The sequence below is a fragment of the Cyprinus carpio genome, chromosome B25, assembly GCF_018340385.1.
Source record: "Cyprinus carpio isolate SPL01 chromosome B25, ASM1834038v1, whole genome shotgun sequence".
In the NCBI taxonomy this organism is placed as follows: domain Eukaryota; kingdom Metazoa; phylum Chordata; class Actinopteri; order Cypriniformes; family Cyprinidae; genus Cyprinus; species Cyprinus carpio.
In genome coordinates this window covers 2,979,197-3,000,781 of record NC_056621.1, presented here as the reverse complement: position 1 = coordinate 3,000,781, position 21,585 = coordinate 2,979,197, and the positions used below count along the sequence as shown (strand labels likewise).

Below are 21,585 nucleotides of genomic sequence, written 5' to 3'. Positions count from 1 at the left end.
GTTAGAGAGCAGTCCGCATACACACACACACAGCTGAATCTCTGGCCAAATTAGTCTTGTTTTGGTCACACTCAGGTTGTGCTGACCAGATGGCCACTCTCTTGTGTAATTTTTATCACATTGTTAGCACATTTTTTTTATACGAAAGCATACGAAAGCCTTTCCAAATGCTCACAGCGGGTTTGTGCTGTAGAAGAGGAAGGTGGCACTGTGAACATGATGTATCGTAAGTCAGACCTCACCAAACCTCCACGCAGGAGCCCTGGAGAACAGATTGCAGGTAGGTGTTAATTCATGACGGTGCGTACAGAAATCAAAGGGAATGGTCGCTGTACATCTTCGGACACATGATTTATTGTTCCTTGAAAATGTATCATTCTAAGAATCTTACCGTGATGAATGGAAGATCAGATTGGCATTATTTAGCTTAGTACCTATTGCAAATTTACAGAACACAGGAGAAACAAAAACAATCCTCATTTTTCATTTACAGTAACTTGGAGTCACTAAAAACAGGATGTACAAATAACAGCCAGAATTGCTTTGATTTTTTTTTCAGGGAACCCAAAAAACAAATCCACAATCTAAACATTCAGAGGATGAATTAATATCCGGAAAAGAAAAACAAAACATGGTTGGTTTCGCCTAGCTGCCAGATGAGTCCGGATAAACAAACTGTGGAGGGTGCGCATTTGTCCACGGAAAACTTCAAAGAACCGGACCCTCCTTTAGTCATTGTGCAAAGTTATAACTTATATACTGATCCCACCAACCCACGCGGGGGTAGGGAACGTTGACGTGGGCCTTCAAAGTCAGCAGTCGTCGACTTCTAAGTCTTAAAAGCAAGTGTTCATATTGTAAATGAGTTCAGAAGCACAACGGGTTCCTTAAACTCCAGCAGGACGCAGTCAGAGCATTTGAATGCTGGGTTAAAGACGGATTCGGTCCGATTCGGTTGGCGCCCAGCCCTCTGATTGGTCAGCTAGGCTGAGGCTGTTGGCTATTGCCGTGCATTAGAGGAATTATAAAGACCGAAATGTCATCTCCAGAGCCGAGCCGGTCTCCGGCGATTCTCCAGCCTTGGTCCCTCAGGACACCTCGGGCCTTCATCACCAGGTCTTGAGCTGCCATTGTGTACCTGAAAAACAACAGAGATGCTATTCAGTGGTTAAAGGGATAGTTCACCCAGAAATTAAAATTCTGTGCGCAAAGAAAACAATAATAACATAATTTATTCAACAATTCTTCCGCCCGAGTTACTGTCTTCCGCCATTTTGGAGAGTACCTCAGTACGTAATCAACAGAACGTAGTCAGTGTTATTTTCGTTCAGTAGACAGCGCGCATCCTGAACATAAACAACGCTGAATATGTTCTGGGGTACTCTCCAAAGGAGAGTTGAATAAATTATGTTATTATTGTTTTCTTTGCACACAAAAAGTATTCTTGTAGCTCCGTAAAATTACAATTGATCCACTGATGTCACAAGGACTATGTCCTTGCTACGTTTCTGAACCTTGGAAAATTGCAGTTGCATTGCCTACGGAGGGTCAGAGAGCTCTCAGATTTGATCACAAATATCTTAATTTGTGTTCCAAAGATTAACGAAGGACTTAGGGGGTTGTAACGACATGAGGGTGAGTAATTGAATGACAGAATTTAAATTTTTGGGTGAACTTACCCTTTAATTTTATCGTTCGAAGTTTACTAATAACAGGTTCATCCCTCCAAGAGTAACCTGATGTTAAAGGTACAGTTCACCCAAACTTGAAGATCTTATTTACTTACCTTCAGGTCATTCCAAACCCCTATGACTTTCTGTTTTGCATAATGTCAGAAGAAAGAAGCCATACAGGTTTGGAATGACATAAGATGAATGAAGTAGAAAACAGATATCTTGAAGTGTCTTTTATGTGCTTTTGTTCTACTGCAGTAATCGTTCTTGGCTTGAACCTACAACCTTTCAGTTGCCTGCCCAGATCTTCACAACTAAAGGTTCTTAATTGGAACTGAAGGTTCCATGGAGAACCTTTAACATTCTTTGAATCATTCCACTGCACAAAAGGTTCTTTATAGTAGACACCTTTTTTTTTTTTTTTTAGATTATTGAAATGTTCTTCACACTAAGAAACAAATGGTTCTTTTAAGAACTGATAAATGAAAGGTTCTTTGAGGAACCAAAAATGGTTCTTCAATGGCATTGCTTAGAAAACCTCCTTTTGGAACCTTTGTTTCCAACTTCATCTCATATTAAAATCCAAATTACATTTTCTTTTACGTTGCTCAATATAACCCATCATGGTGTACTGCGCTGTCTTCAAGGTTGCATGAGTAGATGGTTGATGCTCAACCAACATTGAGGAACCTGCCTGTGCTGGTCATCAGGGTCACAGTTTCCAAGGAAACCAGATACCGCCTCTGACACTTCCTGATTAGACAGCACGTCCCAGAGTCCATCTGTAGCCAGGATCATGACATCATCAGCGCCATGCTCATACTCAGAGAGATTATAGATCTTCACCTGTAGAAATGACAACATTATATTACACGAACATGGACATGCACATTCATAGAATTCTGTTTTGACCAGTGTTGGGGAGTAACTAGTTACATGTAACGGAATTGCTTAATTTAATTGCAAAATAAATGTAACTGTAATCTGTTACAGTTACTAAGAAAAAATGACAGTTATTTGTGAAAATGTTTAAGATTACAAAGTGGGTTACATCTGAAAATGTACACGTACACGAACACACACACACACACACACACACTTGATTGATTTCTTTCCCAAATTGCAGTCACTGCTCTAAAATACAAGACACCAATGTTTCAGGAGATTAGGACACATGCTTATTTTTTTTTTAAATCTTTTTAAGATTAACTGTTTTTCCAAAGCATTGCATTGCCAGTGTTTCCTGTCATGGCTATGCAAAGATTTTGATTTCAAAACGGTATTACAGAAATTAAACTATTTCTTATGATCATAAATCTGTATTTAACCGCAGCATGATCATAAAGTAAACATAGCTGCCAAAGTCTGATTTTGTGGTGCTGTGCTTTAAATTAAATCATTATAATCTTAATTCAAGTGATGAAGGATTTTAATAAGTCTGACAGTAATCAGTGTTGAGTCCTTCTGTAAAGTTAACCCTGCCTGCTTTAAATGTTTCCAAATGATTAACATTTGAAAACATTTGTTACAAAATTAGAAAAAGTAATTAGAAAGTAATCAAATGTAATCAGTTACTTTAATAAAGTATTTTAAATAGTTACACTACTATTACATTTTAAATAGCGTAACTTGTAATCTGTAACCAATTACATTTCCAGAGTAACCTTCCCAACACTGGTTTTGACACACCAATAATTACATCAAATAATTTTGAATTGTTGTGCAGTTTGTCGACTGTAAACACCCCACAAATTTTATACATCGATGGACAAACTGTTTTGTGTGATTAGTATTAATAATTTAATTATTTTAGGTATGCACTGATATTAAAACTCTGTAAAACTAAGTGATTAATATACACTTTTATTCATGAACATTTTTTATAACTTTTCTTCTATATATTAAAAAGATATAATAAATTAAGAAACGTTAATCTCAGTATAATGATTATAATGGATTTTCATTTTAAGATTATATATATTAGTATTTAAGAAATCACAGATTTATATATTCATAGATTTATGAATATTTTAAAAAATATATTCATTCCTTCATTCGTTCATTACAAATCATCATTATTTTCTTTGCTATAACAAGGTAAAAAAAATAATCTGTAATAAAACAAATAAATGATTAAACATATTTACAAGATTTATTAGGTAGCGTTAAATGACGGCACCGGTAATTTATATGTAAAAATAGATTAAAAAAAAAAAAAAAAACCTATGCACAATTATATTTTCAATATAAATCAATGCGGATTCATTTAAAAACAATGCATAATGTTGGGTGATACCGAATATGGTACTTATGTATTATCCTTAAATTAGTTATTAAATATTTATATCTTACTGTATTGCTTCTGCTGCCCGGCTTTCTCTCTCTCTATACATAATAATAATAATAATAATAATAATTACAATAAATTAATAGTATAATTATACAACATATTAATATTATATACATTTGAATAATTACTATTCAATAGTAAAATAGACAAATACATAGATAATAATGTACAATAATCATATATAAAATGTTTTTAATAAAAAATATAAATTAATAAATTTATTCAATATTTAAATACATATTTCATGTAGTTGTCTATATTAGTTTTTTTACAATCACAGTTACAATTATATTATACGTATTTTAGAATAATTATATACTAGAAAGATAGATATATAAATAATAATAATAATGATAAATGCAAAAAATAATATTACAAATATACATTTTAAATTATTTACAAATTAATAAATTTTATTCCATATTTAACTATATTTTTATTTAATTATCTATAGTTTTCAGTAAAAGATATACCACACATATAACACACACAGTATTAGATGGAAGGATAAGATAGACAGATAGAAATCATATCTGATGCAAGTGTCTGGTTGTCCTCGGTGACCCATCCTCGACCTTTGACCCAGTATTTGCGCAACAGACAGGAAATGATTAGCGACTCGACCCAGCCAGAGTCCACGCCGCATGCATAGCTGACATACTTCTACTCATTGCACAAGCACATTAACGAGGGAAGAGTGCATGGAGGAGGAGGACGAATAAGAAAAACAGATCAAAGGGAAGCCGAAAGAGAAAAACCTCAGCTGAGGAGCAGACGGCAGGATGAACGGCGGATGAACTTTACACAGCGTGTGAATTAAAGATCAAGAGAGCTTCAGAAGATTGGAGAGGGGAGAGACTCGTGTCGCTGGAGGGATCTGAGCTGCTTTAAGACCACAACTTTATTCTGACGGGATCAAACTGTCAGAGAGATGGTAAAAATCACAAGCACTGGAGCTAAATCTGTGGCTTTTAGGCTTGATTCTATTCGGTTTAGCGCTGTTGTGCTGATATGCAGGACATTATATAATTATATCTGCGGTTATATAACATATATGGTTTCTTCAATAAGCAGAACAGACCTGATTTCTGACCCAGAAACCCTTACAATGTGCAACGCTTCAGTAATGGCATCAGATGGGAATACCGAAGTAATTTATTATACGGTAGAATGATACCAAATTTATATACCATGGTATTTTCAATGTACTTCAACGTCTGAAAAAGAGGTATAACCACACCTTTTCCAAACAAACATTGTAATACTATATGTCCAAAAAAACAGATTAGACTTTATTTAATATTTTGCTTTCAATTTCATTTTAGTTAAAGTTTTAGTAATTTTGTGTTTTTGTCGTTTTTTTTTTTTATGTGTAAATTGTTTTATTAAGTTGTAGTTTTAATTTGGTTATTGTAATACTTCAGCTTATACTAAATAAAAAAAAAATAGTTTTTTTTATTTCAAGTAATGAAAATGTTTTTTTATTGTTTTAGTTAACAATATTAACCCTACCATACACACCATGTACATATATATATATATAGACCTTATATAGCAATACCATGGTAAAAAAAAAAAAAACCTTTAATGGCAAACATGACATTTCCTGCATGTGCATGTTCTAAAAAACCATAGTAATACCATGGTGTCATGTCCTAAAAGCATGGTAAAACCATGCTCAATGACCAAACAACATGGTAATATCAAGGTAAATGTTCACATACCATGGCATATTGTTCAAAACACAACAACAAACATAAAATTACCATGATACATGTTCAAAAAACCATGGTATTTACAAAACAAAAACATGGTAATATCATGGTACTTTTTAGTTAACAGAATAATGACTAATGAAGTCATCTGATTATGTGTGTGTTAATGAATTACAAACCTCTGGAGAACAGGAGAGAAACGGCTTGATAGCGATGTCTGAGTCGTGAACCTTCAGGTCGTGATCTCCGAGTCCACGAGTGATGCCGATGGTGGCCAAAACACGAGCCTGAGCCACAAAACACAACAACATGAGACAGCTTTCCAGCACATTTTACTTCTGTAATGTGATGAGTTGCCTAGTAAAACTAAATATTCAATTGACCCTCTGCAAAGACCCGCCCCTTTAGTAACTGTTGCTGCATCCGACAAGCCAAGGACAGAGCAGATTACTTTTGGTATGAAACCAAGTCTGAGTTTGCAAATTTGGTTGCTTTCATTTTGTAAGAAATAAAAACAATAAATACTATTTTGTGGCTCTTTAATGGATCACTGTAGCGCCTCAGTTCAAGGGGTACGTGAACCGATCGTCTCTTCCTCTTTACTACTAGTTATAGCATGAAATAAACATGAATGAACATCAGAAGGTTTCTTGTTTCAACTGCAGAAAGATGCCAATACACCGCTTTCAAGTTCAAGTCCTCTGACATTAATCTACTCTCCTGCCTGGTTTGTTTATCAGACGAAATAGCAGATTCTAGATTTTGATTGGTCAGATCACCTGTCAGTCAAACTCCCGGCGAATGGTCCATTGATTCCACCATTTTTGGTTCCGCAAAGAACCTTTCAGTGTGAAGAACATTCTAAAAATCTAAAGCTTTTTCCACAACAAAGGTTCCGTAGATGTTTAAGGTTTTTCATGGAACCAGAGATGCCAATAAAGAACCTTTATCTTTAAGAGTGTACTTGAAGAGGGTTCATAAATAAGAGGGATTGATGACGTTTATTTAGACTAAAAGTCCTTGGAGTCATGTAAAACAAACCTCCCATCACATTTCCTCTAGTACAGAGGGAATTCAGCAAGCAGTTTTTTTCCCAGAATGCCACTGGCTGTGGTTGAAAACACCCCCTGCTGGTTAATAATACACATGCCCTCAACCAGCTGCTCTCTCAGACTTCCTCATGCCGCCGCAGAGTGTTTTTTATTTCTGCTCCCGCCGAAGCCTCCAGCCTCCCACAGACAGCGAGAACAGAACGTTATGGAGCCAGAGACGAGGAGGGATCCAGAACAGATGCCTTGTGAAGCTGAGTCCTTCTTGAAGATGACTAGAGGATGATCTCCTCCAGGTTTCACCCGTCACAACAGACTGATCTCAGCTCAGCACCACAGACTCAACACATTAACACCCCGATTGGAGCACAAATACTTAATACTAGTGCTAGAGGCTGATAGGAATAGTTCACCCAGTTATATATATCAAGGCATCAAAGATGATTCTTCATCATTCTTCAGCAGTACATCACTTGCTCCCCAATGTATGTGAATGGGTGCCGTCAGAATGAGAGTCCAAACAGCTGATAAAAACATCACAATAATCCACAAGTAATCCACACCACTCCAGTCTATCAGTTAACATCTGGAGAAGAGAAAAGCTGTGTGTTTTTAAGAAACAAATCCATCATTAAAACGTTTTTATCTTCAAACCTTTGCTTCTGGCCAAAATAGGAGTCCATAATCCATAATAACGCTTCCTCCAGTGAAAAAGTCCATCTCCTGTTGTCTCTCAAATCAAAATCCTCTCACATATTTGTTTAGAGCTGTTTTGGCTTGTGAACAGTGCTTGATCTGTGCAGATTTCTCTCCTGATTCAGATGAGATGACTTTTTCACTGGAGGAAGTGTTGTTATGGACTCGTATTTTGGCCAGAAGCAATGGTTTGAAGATAAATACATTTTAATCATGGATTTGTTTCTTAAAAACACACAGCTTTTCACTTCTCAAGACATTAACTGATGGACTGGAGAGTTTTTTTGTGATGTTTTTATCAGCTGTTTGGACTCTCATTCTGACGGCACCCATTCACTGCAGAGCATCCATTGGTGAGTGAGCTACAGAATGCTACATTTCTCTAAATCTGTTCTGATGAAGAAACAAACTCTTCTATATCTTCGATGACCTGAGGGTGAGTAAATTTTCAGCCCATTTCAGAAAATGTCATTTTTGGGTGAACCACTCCTTTAAATACCAGGATTAAGTGATGACTGACTTACTGTAGCAAACACCACTAATTAACTATCAATTTTTCCGCGGTGAGAAATAATGCATCTTTCTGCAGTCGCTCGACCTCACTGACACGTGAAGTCTCACAGCGCAACTGCTTTTGAAAAGCTGAAGCTGTTTTAATTATTATAATTATTTTTTATTATTATTTTGCTAGCCTTGACGTTCTTTTCTCTCTAAAGTTCTCTGGTATGATGGTTCATTCTCCAAATTTGGCAAAGATGAACCCAGAACTACAAAACAAATCAAAAAGTCAAACACTAAATATTACTAACATAGTCTAAACTAAAGTAAATCTAAAATAGACTAAAATCTCTACAAGATGTGATTCACAAGCACATAATCTAACTGACATCCTTTTCCAGTCGTCTGGCCTTGATAATATCAGCCAGAAAGCAAGTTGTTACATTTTGATGGAAGATTGTGAAAACTAAGTAATGTATTGTGCACCATAAGTCTTAGAGCATTTATTGATATGGTAAACAGAGACAGGCTGACCCAGACGAGATACAGGACACGTAACTTGTTTAAAGACATCATTAACTGTGAGATGACCCTCCTGTGACTGAGTAGACAGTCACGATCGAGTGAGCTGTGAAGCAGGAACACGTTCAGCTGCCATCTTACCTTTTTTCCCTCTCCGAATATGAGTGGAAACTTCAGATCTTCCTCCTGGACTGTTTTGTAGGCCCTGTGCAAAACACCACAACAAACATCAAACAGCAGCTGAAGCTGAAGAAGAGCACTGAGACTCTACAGAGAAAGAAAGTGAAGTGAACAATGATTTGAACGTAAAATAGTTATGAAATCATCTATGACAGTGTTGAACATTACTGTTCAAAAGCTTGGAGCCAGTAAGTTGATTTTTTTATGAACACTTAATTTTTATTCAACAAAGACGCATTCAACTGATCAAAAGTGGCAGTTATAATGTTACAAAAAATGATATTTCAAATAAATGCTGTTCTTTTGAACTTTCTATTCTTCAGAGAATCCTGAAAAATAAAACGTATCCCGGTTTGCACAGAAATATGAAGCAGCACAACAATGATAATAATAATAATAAGGTTTTCAACACTGATAATAATAATCATGTTTCTTGAGCAGCAAATCAGCATATTAGAATGATTTCTGAAGGATCATGTGACACTGAAGACTGCAGTAATGATGCTGAAAATACAGCTGCACATCACAGGAATAAATTACACTTTAAAATATATTAAAACAGAAAACAGTTATGTTAAATTTTAAAACAATTTTACAATTTTTCTGATCGAACTGTATTTTTGATCAAATAAATGCAGACTTGGTGAGTCAAAAAGATACTTTATGTTAAAAATAGAACATTAAAATCTTGCCAAAATATATTGCCAAAAATGAATATTCATTTCAAATTCTTTCAGTGAAACACAAAATAAGATATATCAGTAATGTACAGTAACTCTTTTCCATACATTTTCCATTCTAATAAATATGGACCAAAGCTTTTGAGTTTCAAAAGTGTTCATAAGGGATGAAGCAACGAGTGAATGAATCATTCTTTCACCGAATCAATGGATCCAGCGCGCAAAACCTGGAAATCTGCGTCTGTTTCTCACTCACATCTATTGTATGCATACAGAAGACTTGAAGTGTAGTGTAAGCCTCATTTGGATAACTGCTAAGATCCAGCTTTAAAGATTGGGTCTCCATTGACTGAATGTTTTGAATATATATATTTTTTCCCCATGCAATTACCGAGTAATCTGGGTTTGGAACGACACTGAGGTGAACTATTCCTTTAATCAATTCAGACATTCCAGCAACTAAATTTGTATGATACAATACTGTACTGTATATGATTCCTGGATGCAGCGGCACTCCCACACCATTCAACATCCCTGTCTGACAGTGCAGGTCGTGAGCTCAGTTACATCCCCGAGGACTCACACACACACACACACACACACACATTCACTCACTAATGGAAGTTCAATCGTGTCTCCCGAGGGAGCAGCTATAAACACTTGATTCAGACTAGATCCGTCTCACGGACCAATCAGATCCTAGTGTCGAACATTGGTGCAAATTACACACAAAAATTACACACAAAATCCATACTCATGGATGGACAGAAAATCTGATTATGTCTGCACACACGTTTCCAAAAATGCACTGTGGAAAATATTATGGAAAGGGTAGTACTTCTCATATTGAAATGTACAAAATTATTTGTTGATTTCTGTACAAATATACAGATAATATTTATTTATATACTGTATAATATACATTTTTATTAATGAAATATAATTGTTAATTTTTTGTGACAACTAGGGTTAATTTTGCTTTTGTGTCACAATACCACAATAAATTTATCCCATTTCTGTACAAATATGCAGATAATATTTATTTGATTTTTATTGATTAATAATAGTGAATATTTATTTGAATAATAATTATTATATTTGTGTAATAAATAACAAATAGGAATTGTTTGCGACCAACCAGAATTCATTTGGTTTTTGTGTTTTCACAACAAATTTACCACAATAATTAATAATATTAACCACTATTTTCAGCAATAATTGTTATTTTAATGTAATAAATAATACATATTAACACAATAATTATAGATAGTGATCACATTTATTGTATCAATAATTATTATTATATTATTATTATATTATAACAAATTTAATTAATATTTTTGATTTTATAGATCAATAACAAAGTACAATTTTATGTAACTAATAATTGCAAGATTAAAATAACTATTAATAAATATTTATCTAATAATTATAGATATATATATATATTTTTATCAATGATTATTATATACTAATATAATAATAATAAGAGATATTAGTCATTTAATTTTATTTGATTAATAATGATTTCATTACTTGGGTTTCTGGTCTACTACTGTGATATTGTGATAAAGGCACATAAAATCAAAATGAACTCTGATTGGTCACGTTACATGTCAGTCAAGTGGGCGGTTCCTGAGCAGAATAACTGTTGATGTTAATCAGATCCAGAACTCACCATCCGTTCATGGTAAAGTCTCGGTGCAGCATTCTCTTCCCAACCTCCTTCTTTGTGACCCTTCTGGGAAACTCCAAGTGTGTGAAATCGTTTCCCAGCAGCGACGGCTGCAGGTGAGCCTGAGAGAGAGAAACGTGCTCCATAATCAGGGTTTCTGTCCTTTAAAGAATGCAAACAAACATCCAAGAGAGAGACAAGCATTGCCCAAGGCCAGCTGATGCAGATTTCTCTCACCAGGAACTGAAGTCTCTGGCGCTCTGATTCAGGAGTGAAGGAGCTGGACATGGGAATGATCTCTCCTCCACGGATGATCAGAGCCCTGAAACACAGCAGAGTGCACATCATACAGCGCTCACTGGAGACGAGCTGACAGAATCATCAGGAATTCAGCACAAGAGAATAGAATACACTGGACAGGAGTCGAATCATTTTAGTCATTTAGCAGATGCTTTTATCCAAAGCCCCTTATAAATGAGGACAATAGAAGCAATCAGAATCAACAAAAGAGCAATGATACGCACGTGCTATAACAAGACTCAGTTAGCTTAACACAGTACACATAACAAGGTATTTTTTTTAATTATGTAATAAAAAGGAAACCGATAGAATAGAGTATGCTAGTGTTAGAGGCATTTTTTTTGCTTTTGTTGATTGTGTAATAAATAAAATACAATAATAAAATCAATATAATTGCACAAAAAAGAGCAGTATAAATGAAACGAGTAAAACAGAGCAGGCGATGTCAATGCTACTAAAATAATTTAAATAAATAAATAAAAAAAGTTTATTTTTCATTACATTTAAACATATACACGACTTTTTAAAAGTTTGGGATTTTTGAATGCTTTTTGAGTCTCTTTTGCTCACCAAGGCTGCATTATTTGTCATTAAAACAATAATATTGTTATTTAAATGTGAATATACTGTAAAAATATTTATTTCTGTGATCAAAGCTGAATTTTCAGCATCATTACAGAAATCATTCTAATATGCTGATTTGCTGCTCAAGAAACATTTCTGATTATTATCAATGTTGAAAACAGTTGTGATGCTTCGCATTTTTGTGGAAACCAGGATTGTTTGCAAACAATAGAAAGTTCAAATTTAAGACATTTGAAGATTAAGCAAAGAAAATGAAAGGAATAATGGAACACATACGTCTATACGGTCTCTAAATGTAAATGTGTTGTATTAGCAACAACACAATCTCCAACAAATCTCCATAACTTTTTCATTCATTTCACAAAAAAGGCTTGAATACTTCAGCTCCAAACAACTCGAATATGGAAATAATGATGAACTATTGTATTTTCTGATGCAAAAAGAGGTTCTTCCTCAAATAAAGGCTTAAAAAGGTCTTAAACCAGAGCTGAAAGTCTTAAACTCATAAAGTCATGCTGTGCACTGCAAAAACAAACAAACAAGAAAACTTCCTAAGTAGCAGCAGAAACCCCTTTTAATCTAGGCATAAGCTCTCTTAAATGAAAATAAAAGAAATATGCACAATATTACAAAATGGTGATTTGGTTTAGTGATATTCAGTCTCACCTGCTGTCACCAGCGTTGGCCACGTACAGTTTTCCAAGTAAATACACCACCACTAGAGCGGTACATCCTCCAGATACAGAGTAAAGCATCCTCTCTCGAGCGATATGAGCGTCCTGTGATCACACAGACACACACAGAACTCAATCAAGGTCGCCTGAGACTGGATTCAATCGACATTAAAGTAAAAAACACCTAAAAAGTACACTAGACCCTTCTATGCTCACCAAGGCTGCAGTTATTTGATCAAAAATACAGTAAAATCTGTCAAATTGTGATATATTATTCCAATTTAAAACAACTGTTTTCTATTTGATTATTTTTTAAAATGTAATTTATTCCTGTGATGCAAAGCTGAATTTTAATATCACTGCAGACGTTAACAAAAATGCATCATTCCTATGAGCTCTGCCTGCCATCTAGTGGCCATGTGAGTCTACTACAGTAACTGATCCAAGTCTCACCATCTCCTTGAAGGCGTTCTCTATGGCTCCCACCACCAGACTCTCCTGTTTGATCTTCTTCTCCATGAAGAACCGCGGGGCCACTGTATTTGGGGGCCCCGGGGCCCCGGCGGCCCCTCTGAGAGAAGCAGCCCGGGACAGGCCCCGCTGGGAGCATCTGGCAGATGGGTGGAGGTGATGGACGGGGTTCTCCTCGCCCAGACAGGTGGGCGGCTGGAGAGACGGGTTCTGCAGGATCTCCAGCACCTCTTGCAGCTGCTCCTCGATGTGCAGGTGGAGGAACTTGGCTGTGAAAACCGCGGCTCCGGAGCCGCCGTGACCGTCAAACAGAGCCCAGTAGTGGAAGTTCAGTTCCTTCACCTCCTGCACAAACAGAATTACACAAAATCAGCATGCACAGAAAAACGTGACCCTGGAGCATAAAAGCAGTCTTTAGTCGCTGGGGTATATTTGTAGCAACAGCCAACGATACATTGTATGGGTCAGAAATATCCATTTTTATTTTATGCCAAAAATCATTAGGATATTAAGTAAAGATAAATTAATGATGCGGCACAAAATAAAATGTGATTGGTTGTTTTAGAACTATATAATACATTTTGACCAAAATTATATTAGCAACTGATCGCGTAGGAAACCGCAGACAAATGCACAAAATCAACTGCATGAATGTATCAAAGCAATCATTCAAAAGAATGAGAAACTGCTTTTACGACTGATGTGGAGTAGGGCTGCACGATAAATCACAAAGATACCGCAACCAACGTGACTTATAAACACACGACTACAACAGTATATGGTTTAACTGAGTTCTTCCTCCTAGAATTGTCCTTATAATAAAGTATATAATAATGCAATGTCTTTATCACTGCTTAGAATGCTATGAAATATGTTGCGTGCCTTATTCTGTGTGAGAAGCCACATCATCTCACAGAAGGATTTATTTCAAACACTCGACTGATGTTATGAAGTGAGTTTGGAGTAAAAACGTTATTAAATGCAGTATTTTCACCTGCTTTCAGATGGAGCAGCATTTATTACACAGAGCCGTAGTTCACTGAGAAGATACGCAAACAACTTTATTATCGCAGCACGCTTTCATAATATTGATGATATCATCTGCGATTGTGAACGTGGTTTTTTGTAGCTTGTCAGTGAACTGCGGCTCTGTGTAGTAAATGCTGCTCCATCTGAAAGCAGGTGATGGAGGATTACTACTGATCACAGAACCGGCTTTACTGACGAGATGCACATTAATATTGCATGCGATACATCATGCAGCCCTAATGTGGAGGCTGAACAAGCAGTTTGATGAACAAGCTCACTGAGCTGTCGATGGACTCCAGGAGGTCTGCGCTGGGCAGCGAGGAGCGTCTCCTGGTGGGCGTGTAGCTGGGGCTGGATGGGTCTGCGGGTCGTCTCCTGAGCTCTACCACCTCACAGCACGCCTGGTCCTCGTTTAGGGGGCTTTTCCCGGCATTGATCACCCTGCAGACACACAGAACATTATCACAGTTTCATCACGAACACAGTTTCTATATGTCTGCAGGAAGTCAAGGGCTGTTCACGCTTAGGAAAAAGCTTGATGGAATAGTTAATTCTGCCTACAACCACTTGGTCTTTGTAAAGCAAGTCTTTTCGAGCTTCTAAACGCATCTTGATGATGCACAACTGCCATTATCTCCTCAGATGAGTCACAGCGTGAGTCTAAAGAGCACAAGACAGCATGACGCTCGCTCACGAGCCTCTGATAATTGCCCCCATCACAACAGGGTTTCCACGGAAACCTATTCCTGCATCCTGATTTGTTAATGAGGATTGAACGGGGTTCATACGGTCCACAGCTTTGTCCTGAGTGAATCACTCTTGAACATCCTCATATCAGAGAATTAAAGCTGAATCATTCAGATGTCTGAGATTGAACTGTATAGAGACTGTACTGAACAGAATTAGATTCAAAAGAAAATTTTGTTACAGTTAACAAAAAAAACAAACAATTAAACTAGTCTATTAAAAGATGTTTTTGTTCGTAAATTTAAATAATAAAGCCAAAATAAAATATAAATACTTAAACTTCGAGAAAAACTAAAAATGAGAAATGTTGTGTTAGGTAACTAGTTTAGGTAGAAAACTAAAATGAAATTAAATTAAGATCCGTTAATTAAATTAAAACTAAATTTAATAAAATCAAAACTAAAATTACTGAAATTTAAATAAAAAAATAAAGCTAAATGAACAAAATGAAAAAAGCACATAACATTACTAAAACTTATTGTAAAATTTATATGTAAACTGAAAAACATGAAAGCTAATACAAAATATTTATATTAATAAACACTACAACAGAATATAAATAACGTGGATTATTATTCTTATGTGGCTTATATTCTATTTAAATCCAGATTCTGAGTTTGGGGATGAATAAATCCATAAATCATGGCTCAATCACAAGACTTGAATTTTGATGCCAAGCATATCATAAATGCATAGAACTGAACCTGAGCTGTCTGAAATCTGAATTCATAACTATGATCCACCGCAGAGCCTGCTGTAGCTCTACATCTGGACGGCTTCACGTGAATTAGGGTATGATATAATGCGCAAAACGCGCGCATGCGCCCTGCTAAAGCTGCAGGGAAATGAAAGTATGGATGCGCGTCATGGATCTTTCATTTTCTGTTCCTCGTGCGATTATCACGAAGAACGCAAACATCCCGCAGCATCCGCGCGCGCCGCTACTCACTCCGCGTAACCGGCGGCCCAGGGCAGCTTCATCTCCTTGAGGATGAGGATGGGTCTGGAGATGTGATCCGCAGAGCACTCCACCTCGTCTGGAGACAGCGCGAGGAAATCCGGTCTGCTGTACGGGAACCGGAGCGGCGGGTCCGGACGGATCTCCTGCGCGCTGGAACCAGAGGCCATGATGCCGCCGATGATGCTGGAGACCGCGGACCGCACGCGTGTCATCATCATGATGATGGTGATGGTGATGATGGTGAATGAAGCGCACTGAACGCCGGTGCTCAAACGCGACGCAGCTGGAGCGCACCTTCGGCGCGGCGGAACTGAACGGCATCACGTGACTGCGGGTCACTTTAGTGACTCTGACCCTAATACTGTTCACATTTATTTTACTTCCTTACTGCATGTGTAAAAAACGTTTACTGTTCATAACATTTTATTTATTTGTCAGTGTCCTTGTTACACAAATTATTAAAGCTAGTAAAAATTATACATTATGCATAATTACATTAAACTAACCCTATACCCCAATTGTAGCCCTATTAATAAATGCATGCTGTTACTCAGTACTTGAATGGATAAATACACTCTAACTAACAAGTTCACCTTAAAATAATGTGTACCCAATAAAATACAAATACAAATAGGAATAAAAACATTTTTTATATATATAAAATCAGTTCAGTAATAACAAAGTAAGCCACATCACTAAATAGAGTATATTTTAAGTGCTATATAATAATGACACCTTAAAAATAAAGCATAACCAGCACAATAAAATCAAATAATATTTTAATATTTTTAATATAATAAGTTCATATCAGTTCATTAATCACCGAAATAAAACACATTACTAAATAGACTATAATTTAAAGAAACATTTTAAGTTGCATATAATAAGCACATAAAATATAGCATCACCAGAACAATAAAATAATCTTTTTTTTTTCTTTTCATAAAATCGATTCATATCAGTTCATCAATCACCAATACAAACCGCATTACTAAGTAGAGTATAATTTAAATAAATACTGTAAGTGTTAGAAAACAGATAAAAAGATGCGTTACTTTAAATATTAAGTAACAATTCAATATTTAAAATCGCATAAATATCATTGGAAAGTGCAGTCTGTGATAGCATATACAAACTTCTGTAAAAAGTTTATTTGGATCTTTTATTGTTCTAACATGCTGTATTCAGCATATCCATATCAGACTTTAGAAAGTAGTTAATCTTTCTAACTTTATCTGATTTAATCGTGTGAATTCAGTACTGTTTTTACAACATGACACTCGACTGTTCGAATAATCCCACGAGGATTATGAGATTTGTGCACAATCACTAGAAATATATGCCATCTGTTACAGCTGATATCTGCCTCACATGAATCACAAATCAGCATGTAATCCACCTCAACACCAAAGCAATGCAGACAATTAAAGAAAGATGAAAATTATTGCTGTTTACTTGCCATGTTGTTGTTTTCAAAGCTTGTGTACTATCTATGCATGTGAAAAACAGATGATTATTAACTCATAAAGCTAATATATAACTTCAGAAGACTGTACTGAAGTTAATTTATTTATTCGTTTTATTTATTTTGTTTTGCAATCAATAAATATAAATACTGTAGCAGCATTTTGTTTAGGGCAAGAAAATAAAGCGCTGTCATGTCTCTTAATGGCCACTAGATGTCAGTGTTTCCCAACAACAAATGGCCAACCGCCTCCATTCAACATCTACTGAGAAAAATATATAATTAAATTAGTTACTTATGAAAATGTTAAGATTACAAAGAGGGTTACATCTGAATATTTTCACACATAGCCTAGATTTAATTCATTTCTTTCATAAATTGCAGTGCCTCTAAAACATGAGACACCAATGTTTCAGGAGTTTAGAACACAGAATAGGATATATGCTTGTTTGATAAATGTTTTATTTCCTGTTTGGCTATGTGCATATGCTTTTAAAAAATTTTTTTTTAATATTAACCTTTTTTTGTTTGATTGTTTGTTTTTTGTTGTTTTCCCCCAGGGTATTGTCAGATGCCAGTGTTTCCTGTCATGGCTATGCAAAGGTTTGATTTATAAAAAAAAAAAAAAAAAAGAAAGAAAGAAAAAAGTATCATAGCTATTTAACTATTTCTTGTTATTATTTAAAATCTGTATTTAACCTCAGAACAATCTTAAAGTAAACATAGCTGCTAAAGTCTGATTTTGTGGTGGCTGTGCTTTCAAATTAAATAATTATAATCTTAATTCAAGTTATGAAGGTTTTGAAAGTCTGAGAGTAATCAGTGTTGAGGACTACTGTAAGGTTAACCCTGCCTGCTTTACATGTTTCCAAATGATTAACAGTTTAGAAAAAAACTGCTGGGTGGATTTAGGAGCTCAGCGGTGCCAAACGCATGCTGCCTCTCAATACTGATTTTATGGATGGTCTAAGAGCAAGATTTAGGATTCGGTTTTGGGTCATTTGTTCGTTTTATTGCTTTCTGGCACGCTCAGTCATGTCCGATGTGGAAAGTGTGTTGTCCTGCTGAGGCAGTGTGTATTTACTGCTGCTTGGCTGTTTATGAGGGGAATCTGTATTATTCTTTCTGCTTTTCTTTTTTTTTTTAAATCACGGTAATCTGTTAGAAAATCATCTCACGGATTAAAGCTTTGCTGGGGAACTGATCTGGACTCTATAGACCGTATACCCCTCACTTACTGTAAATTATACTGCTCTGAGTCACCTCAGGCACTAGTGCCACTGCATAAAGTTGTAATTGCTGTGAAAATGCATTTGTGCCACTTCTGAGCAGCATTAAACAGTCACTACAGAAGCGCTTCGCAGTGTAAATATGGCCACCGAGTGAACAGACCTCCCTTGAAGGGTACTTTGGTGATAATAAGCATAAAAATAGCACTGAAAATTGTATGCTTTTTGGTTTTGAATTAAATGTTTAGTTGACATTTCTCTTCACCACCTCATTAAAATGCATTATGAGACTGCATTCAATATATTTTGGATGAGCGTTCACATCGCAAATACGCCGATGGTTTGAATTGAAAAAGAGCTTGAAAATATCTTGGAAACAAATCCTGAAATTGTAATTTATCTGCATGTTGGATGGAAGTGGTTTGGAAGCTGTTGTAAATTACACCCAAGAGCTCTGTGATGTGCCCTACTCAATATTTGTTTCTTATTGCACATCCTCTTTTGATATTAAACTAATAGTTCTGAATTAATTATGAAACAATGACAGAACAGAGAAAGTGAGTCACTAACAAAAACATGGATGTCATGGTAGAAGAATTTCTTTGGACTTGTACCATGACGATGGTATGATTTAATACCCTGATAATACCTTGGAGTACCATATAAATGTCATGGCACATTAGTATGCTAATCATTCAGTACTGTGTTTTTTAAAGTAGGCCTACCCTCCTTAAAACAATTTGCCTTTCCTTTTATATTGTAACATACTTCAAGAAATCTATAAACATCAACAAACAGACAACATTTCTGATTTATTGTTAATTAGCCTAATCCAAATAACCTAATTTCTGTGCTGGGATGATATTTTGTGCGATGTATGGTTTAAAAATCAATATATATCAAACTACTTTATTATCTGATATCATCACTGTGTACATTTTGTGAGGAGCACACAATCCACGTTGTGCTGGGAGCAGTGGAAAATCAGACCGGCTCACGCAGGAATGGCGTGATTTCAGATTTCGGAATGTTCTGGAGGGACAATAAATATATCCAACAAAATCTCCCCATCATTTCAATGACGTCACCATCATCTGGCCGTTCACACGGTACAAAAAATCCTTAATTCTTCCCAGATGGATCTCAACCAAGAGCACATCACGCCAGACTGATCCCAGACCAGCACCACCCCACCAGATCCCCCGAGAACTCATCTCCGATCAGGACAAGCTTCCATCAATAGCTCACCAGACACGGGTCAGTGAGCAGAAGGACTCGATTCCGTCTCACGGAGTGACATTTCTCGAGTGGAACTGGATTGGAAATGTCAGACGGCCAGGTCTCTGGGAAGCTGTGTGTTGTTTCGTGGTTTTTAATATGTTTTCAGTTTGATGTGTAGCTCACAGACACCTGAACGCCAGGGACACCACTGCATGTTTATTAAGACACAACCTACCTGTTTGTGCAGTTTGCAAGGGAAAATCTGCCACAAGCCCACATATAAATAAACATTAAAATACCAACGGAAGATATCTACAAACCTCTCATTTAAATAAATGCTAATTTACCTCATACTTTCTGTGAACAGCAGCAGCGTGACATCTATTGCATGGAACAACAACGCTGACATTTGTGAATCGAGCATGTTCATGACATATAAAGGATCTTTTATGCTCAAAAAGCTAAAAGCGTTCCAACTGTTTAGTGAATCTGAGTGATTTCTGTTTTAGTGGTGATTGCTAAGCTGCATTATTTCATAGAGCGCTGCATGATTAGGTATTTTAGTAAGCTATAGCCAGAAGTTAGCCATACCAGGAACATTCTTGGAGATTTGGTTAAATGTTCTTCCAGTAATGTTAACAGAACATTCATTCAGATTTATCTGGTCTTTAAACATATTTTCAAAGTGTTCCTCTAAAATGTTCTATTTGGACATTTTTAAATGCAAGGCTACTACTTGTCAAAAGTAATGTTCCCATAATGTTTGAAAAATTATAAAATGGAATGTTCGTTTAACATTTATAACCAAGAAAGAGCATTCAAAAACTGGACATTCTGGATCTTTGCATGCTCGGAGAACATCAAGTTTCAAAAGCTTAATGTGTCGACTGATTTTTCTATTGGCTTTTTGGGATTACTGCAGAAAATAAGTTTATGATTCTTACAGTTTTTTTCATTATGACGATCTTCACAACTTTTATGAATTCTGAAACCTAAATAAAATCAGCAGAACTATAGACAACATGACTTCAATGTCACCACAACGACTCTTTCAGTCTTTGTTTAAAAACAATTTCTCTGAAAGTCTGAGTTCGAGTAGTTTGCAAGAGCACGATTATTAACACAATGAGGCTGTGAGAGCAACTAGTAAGTAGATGAGTTTATCTCTTAAGTCCTATTAAGACATTTGTTAGCCTTTTGCATTCAAAAAAGCGCACAATGTCTTTGCATGCATAAATGTGTTTGTGCATGTGCTTGTATTGAAAAACATCTAATGCATTTGTGTTGAGTTTATCATATAATAACCGTTGACCTGCCCAGGGTTATATTATATACACATATTCGGCTTTCTGTCAGATGCAGCTTTTGCTATGTAGAAATATACAATAGGATGAGGACAAAAGTGCTTGTGTTCCGCTATAGGATGGGATTGTTTTCTTGCATTGTAGTCAGCACTGAATTCTGGGAAATGTTCATTTATCATCTGTGACCTTTTGAACACTGGGATATCCGTTTAACGTATACAAATAAGAGCTATATGATGGAGATTCCCCTCCTGTTATGTGACATAACACTCAATCTATCACTCTCAGACTGTAACGGCCTTCTCAACTGAACGAGGCTAATTAATGAACATTTCCCACGACAACAGAGAACACAGCGGGAGAAGAATAACAAAAGGCCTGTTGTTATGGATGGGAGTTTATAATAACCAGCAGAGGGAAGGGAACTTTAGTTTGTAACTTGAAACCACTAAGATACAGTGTTGGGGAAAGTTACTTTTAACTAATAGTGCCTCTGTTATGCAATTTGAAAGGTTTATAATTTGGTTTTGGGAGTCTCCAACAACAGGTTTACATTCATGC

At 36.0% G+C, this 21,585-nt stretch overlaps 1 protein-coding gene across 1 annotated transcript; it reads right to left on the bottom strand.

Annotated features, from left to right (window-relative positions):
* Positions 1 to 334: 334 nt before the first annotated feature.
* ppm1h (protein phosphatase, Mg2+/Mn2+ dependent, 1H) lies at positions 335 to 17,131 on the bottom strand. Its single transcript, XM_019068539.2, has 10 exons — positions 15,794 to 17,131; positions 14,376 to 14,538; positions 13,051 to 13,413; positions 12,590 to 12,702; positions 11,276 to 11,360; positions 11,042 to 11,160; positions 8,645 to 8,708; positions 5,918 to 6,025; positions 2,368 to 2,519; positions 335 to 1,138 (listed from the first exon to the last, which is right to left on the bottom strand). Exons 1-10 carry the CDS (start codon positions 16,021 to 16,023, stop codon positions 979 to 981), a joined length of 1,557 nt encoding a protein of 518 aa, XP_018924084.2. The 5' UTR covers positions 16,024 to 17,131; the 3' UTR covers positions 335 to 978.
* Positions 17,132 to 21,585: the final 4,454 nt, after the last annotated feature.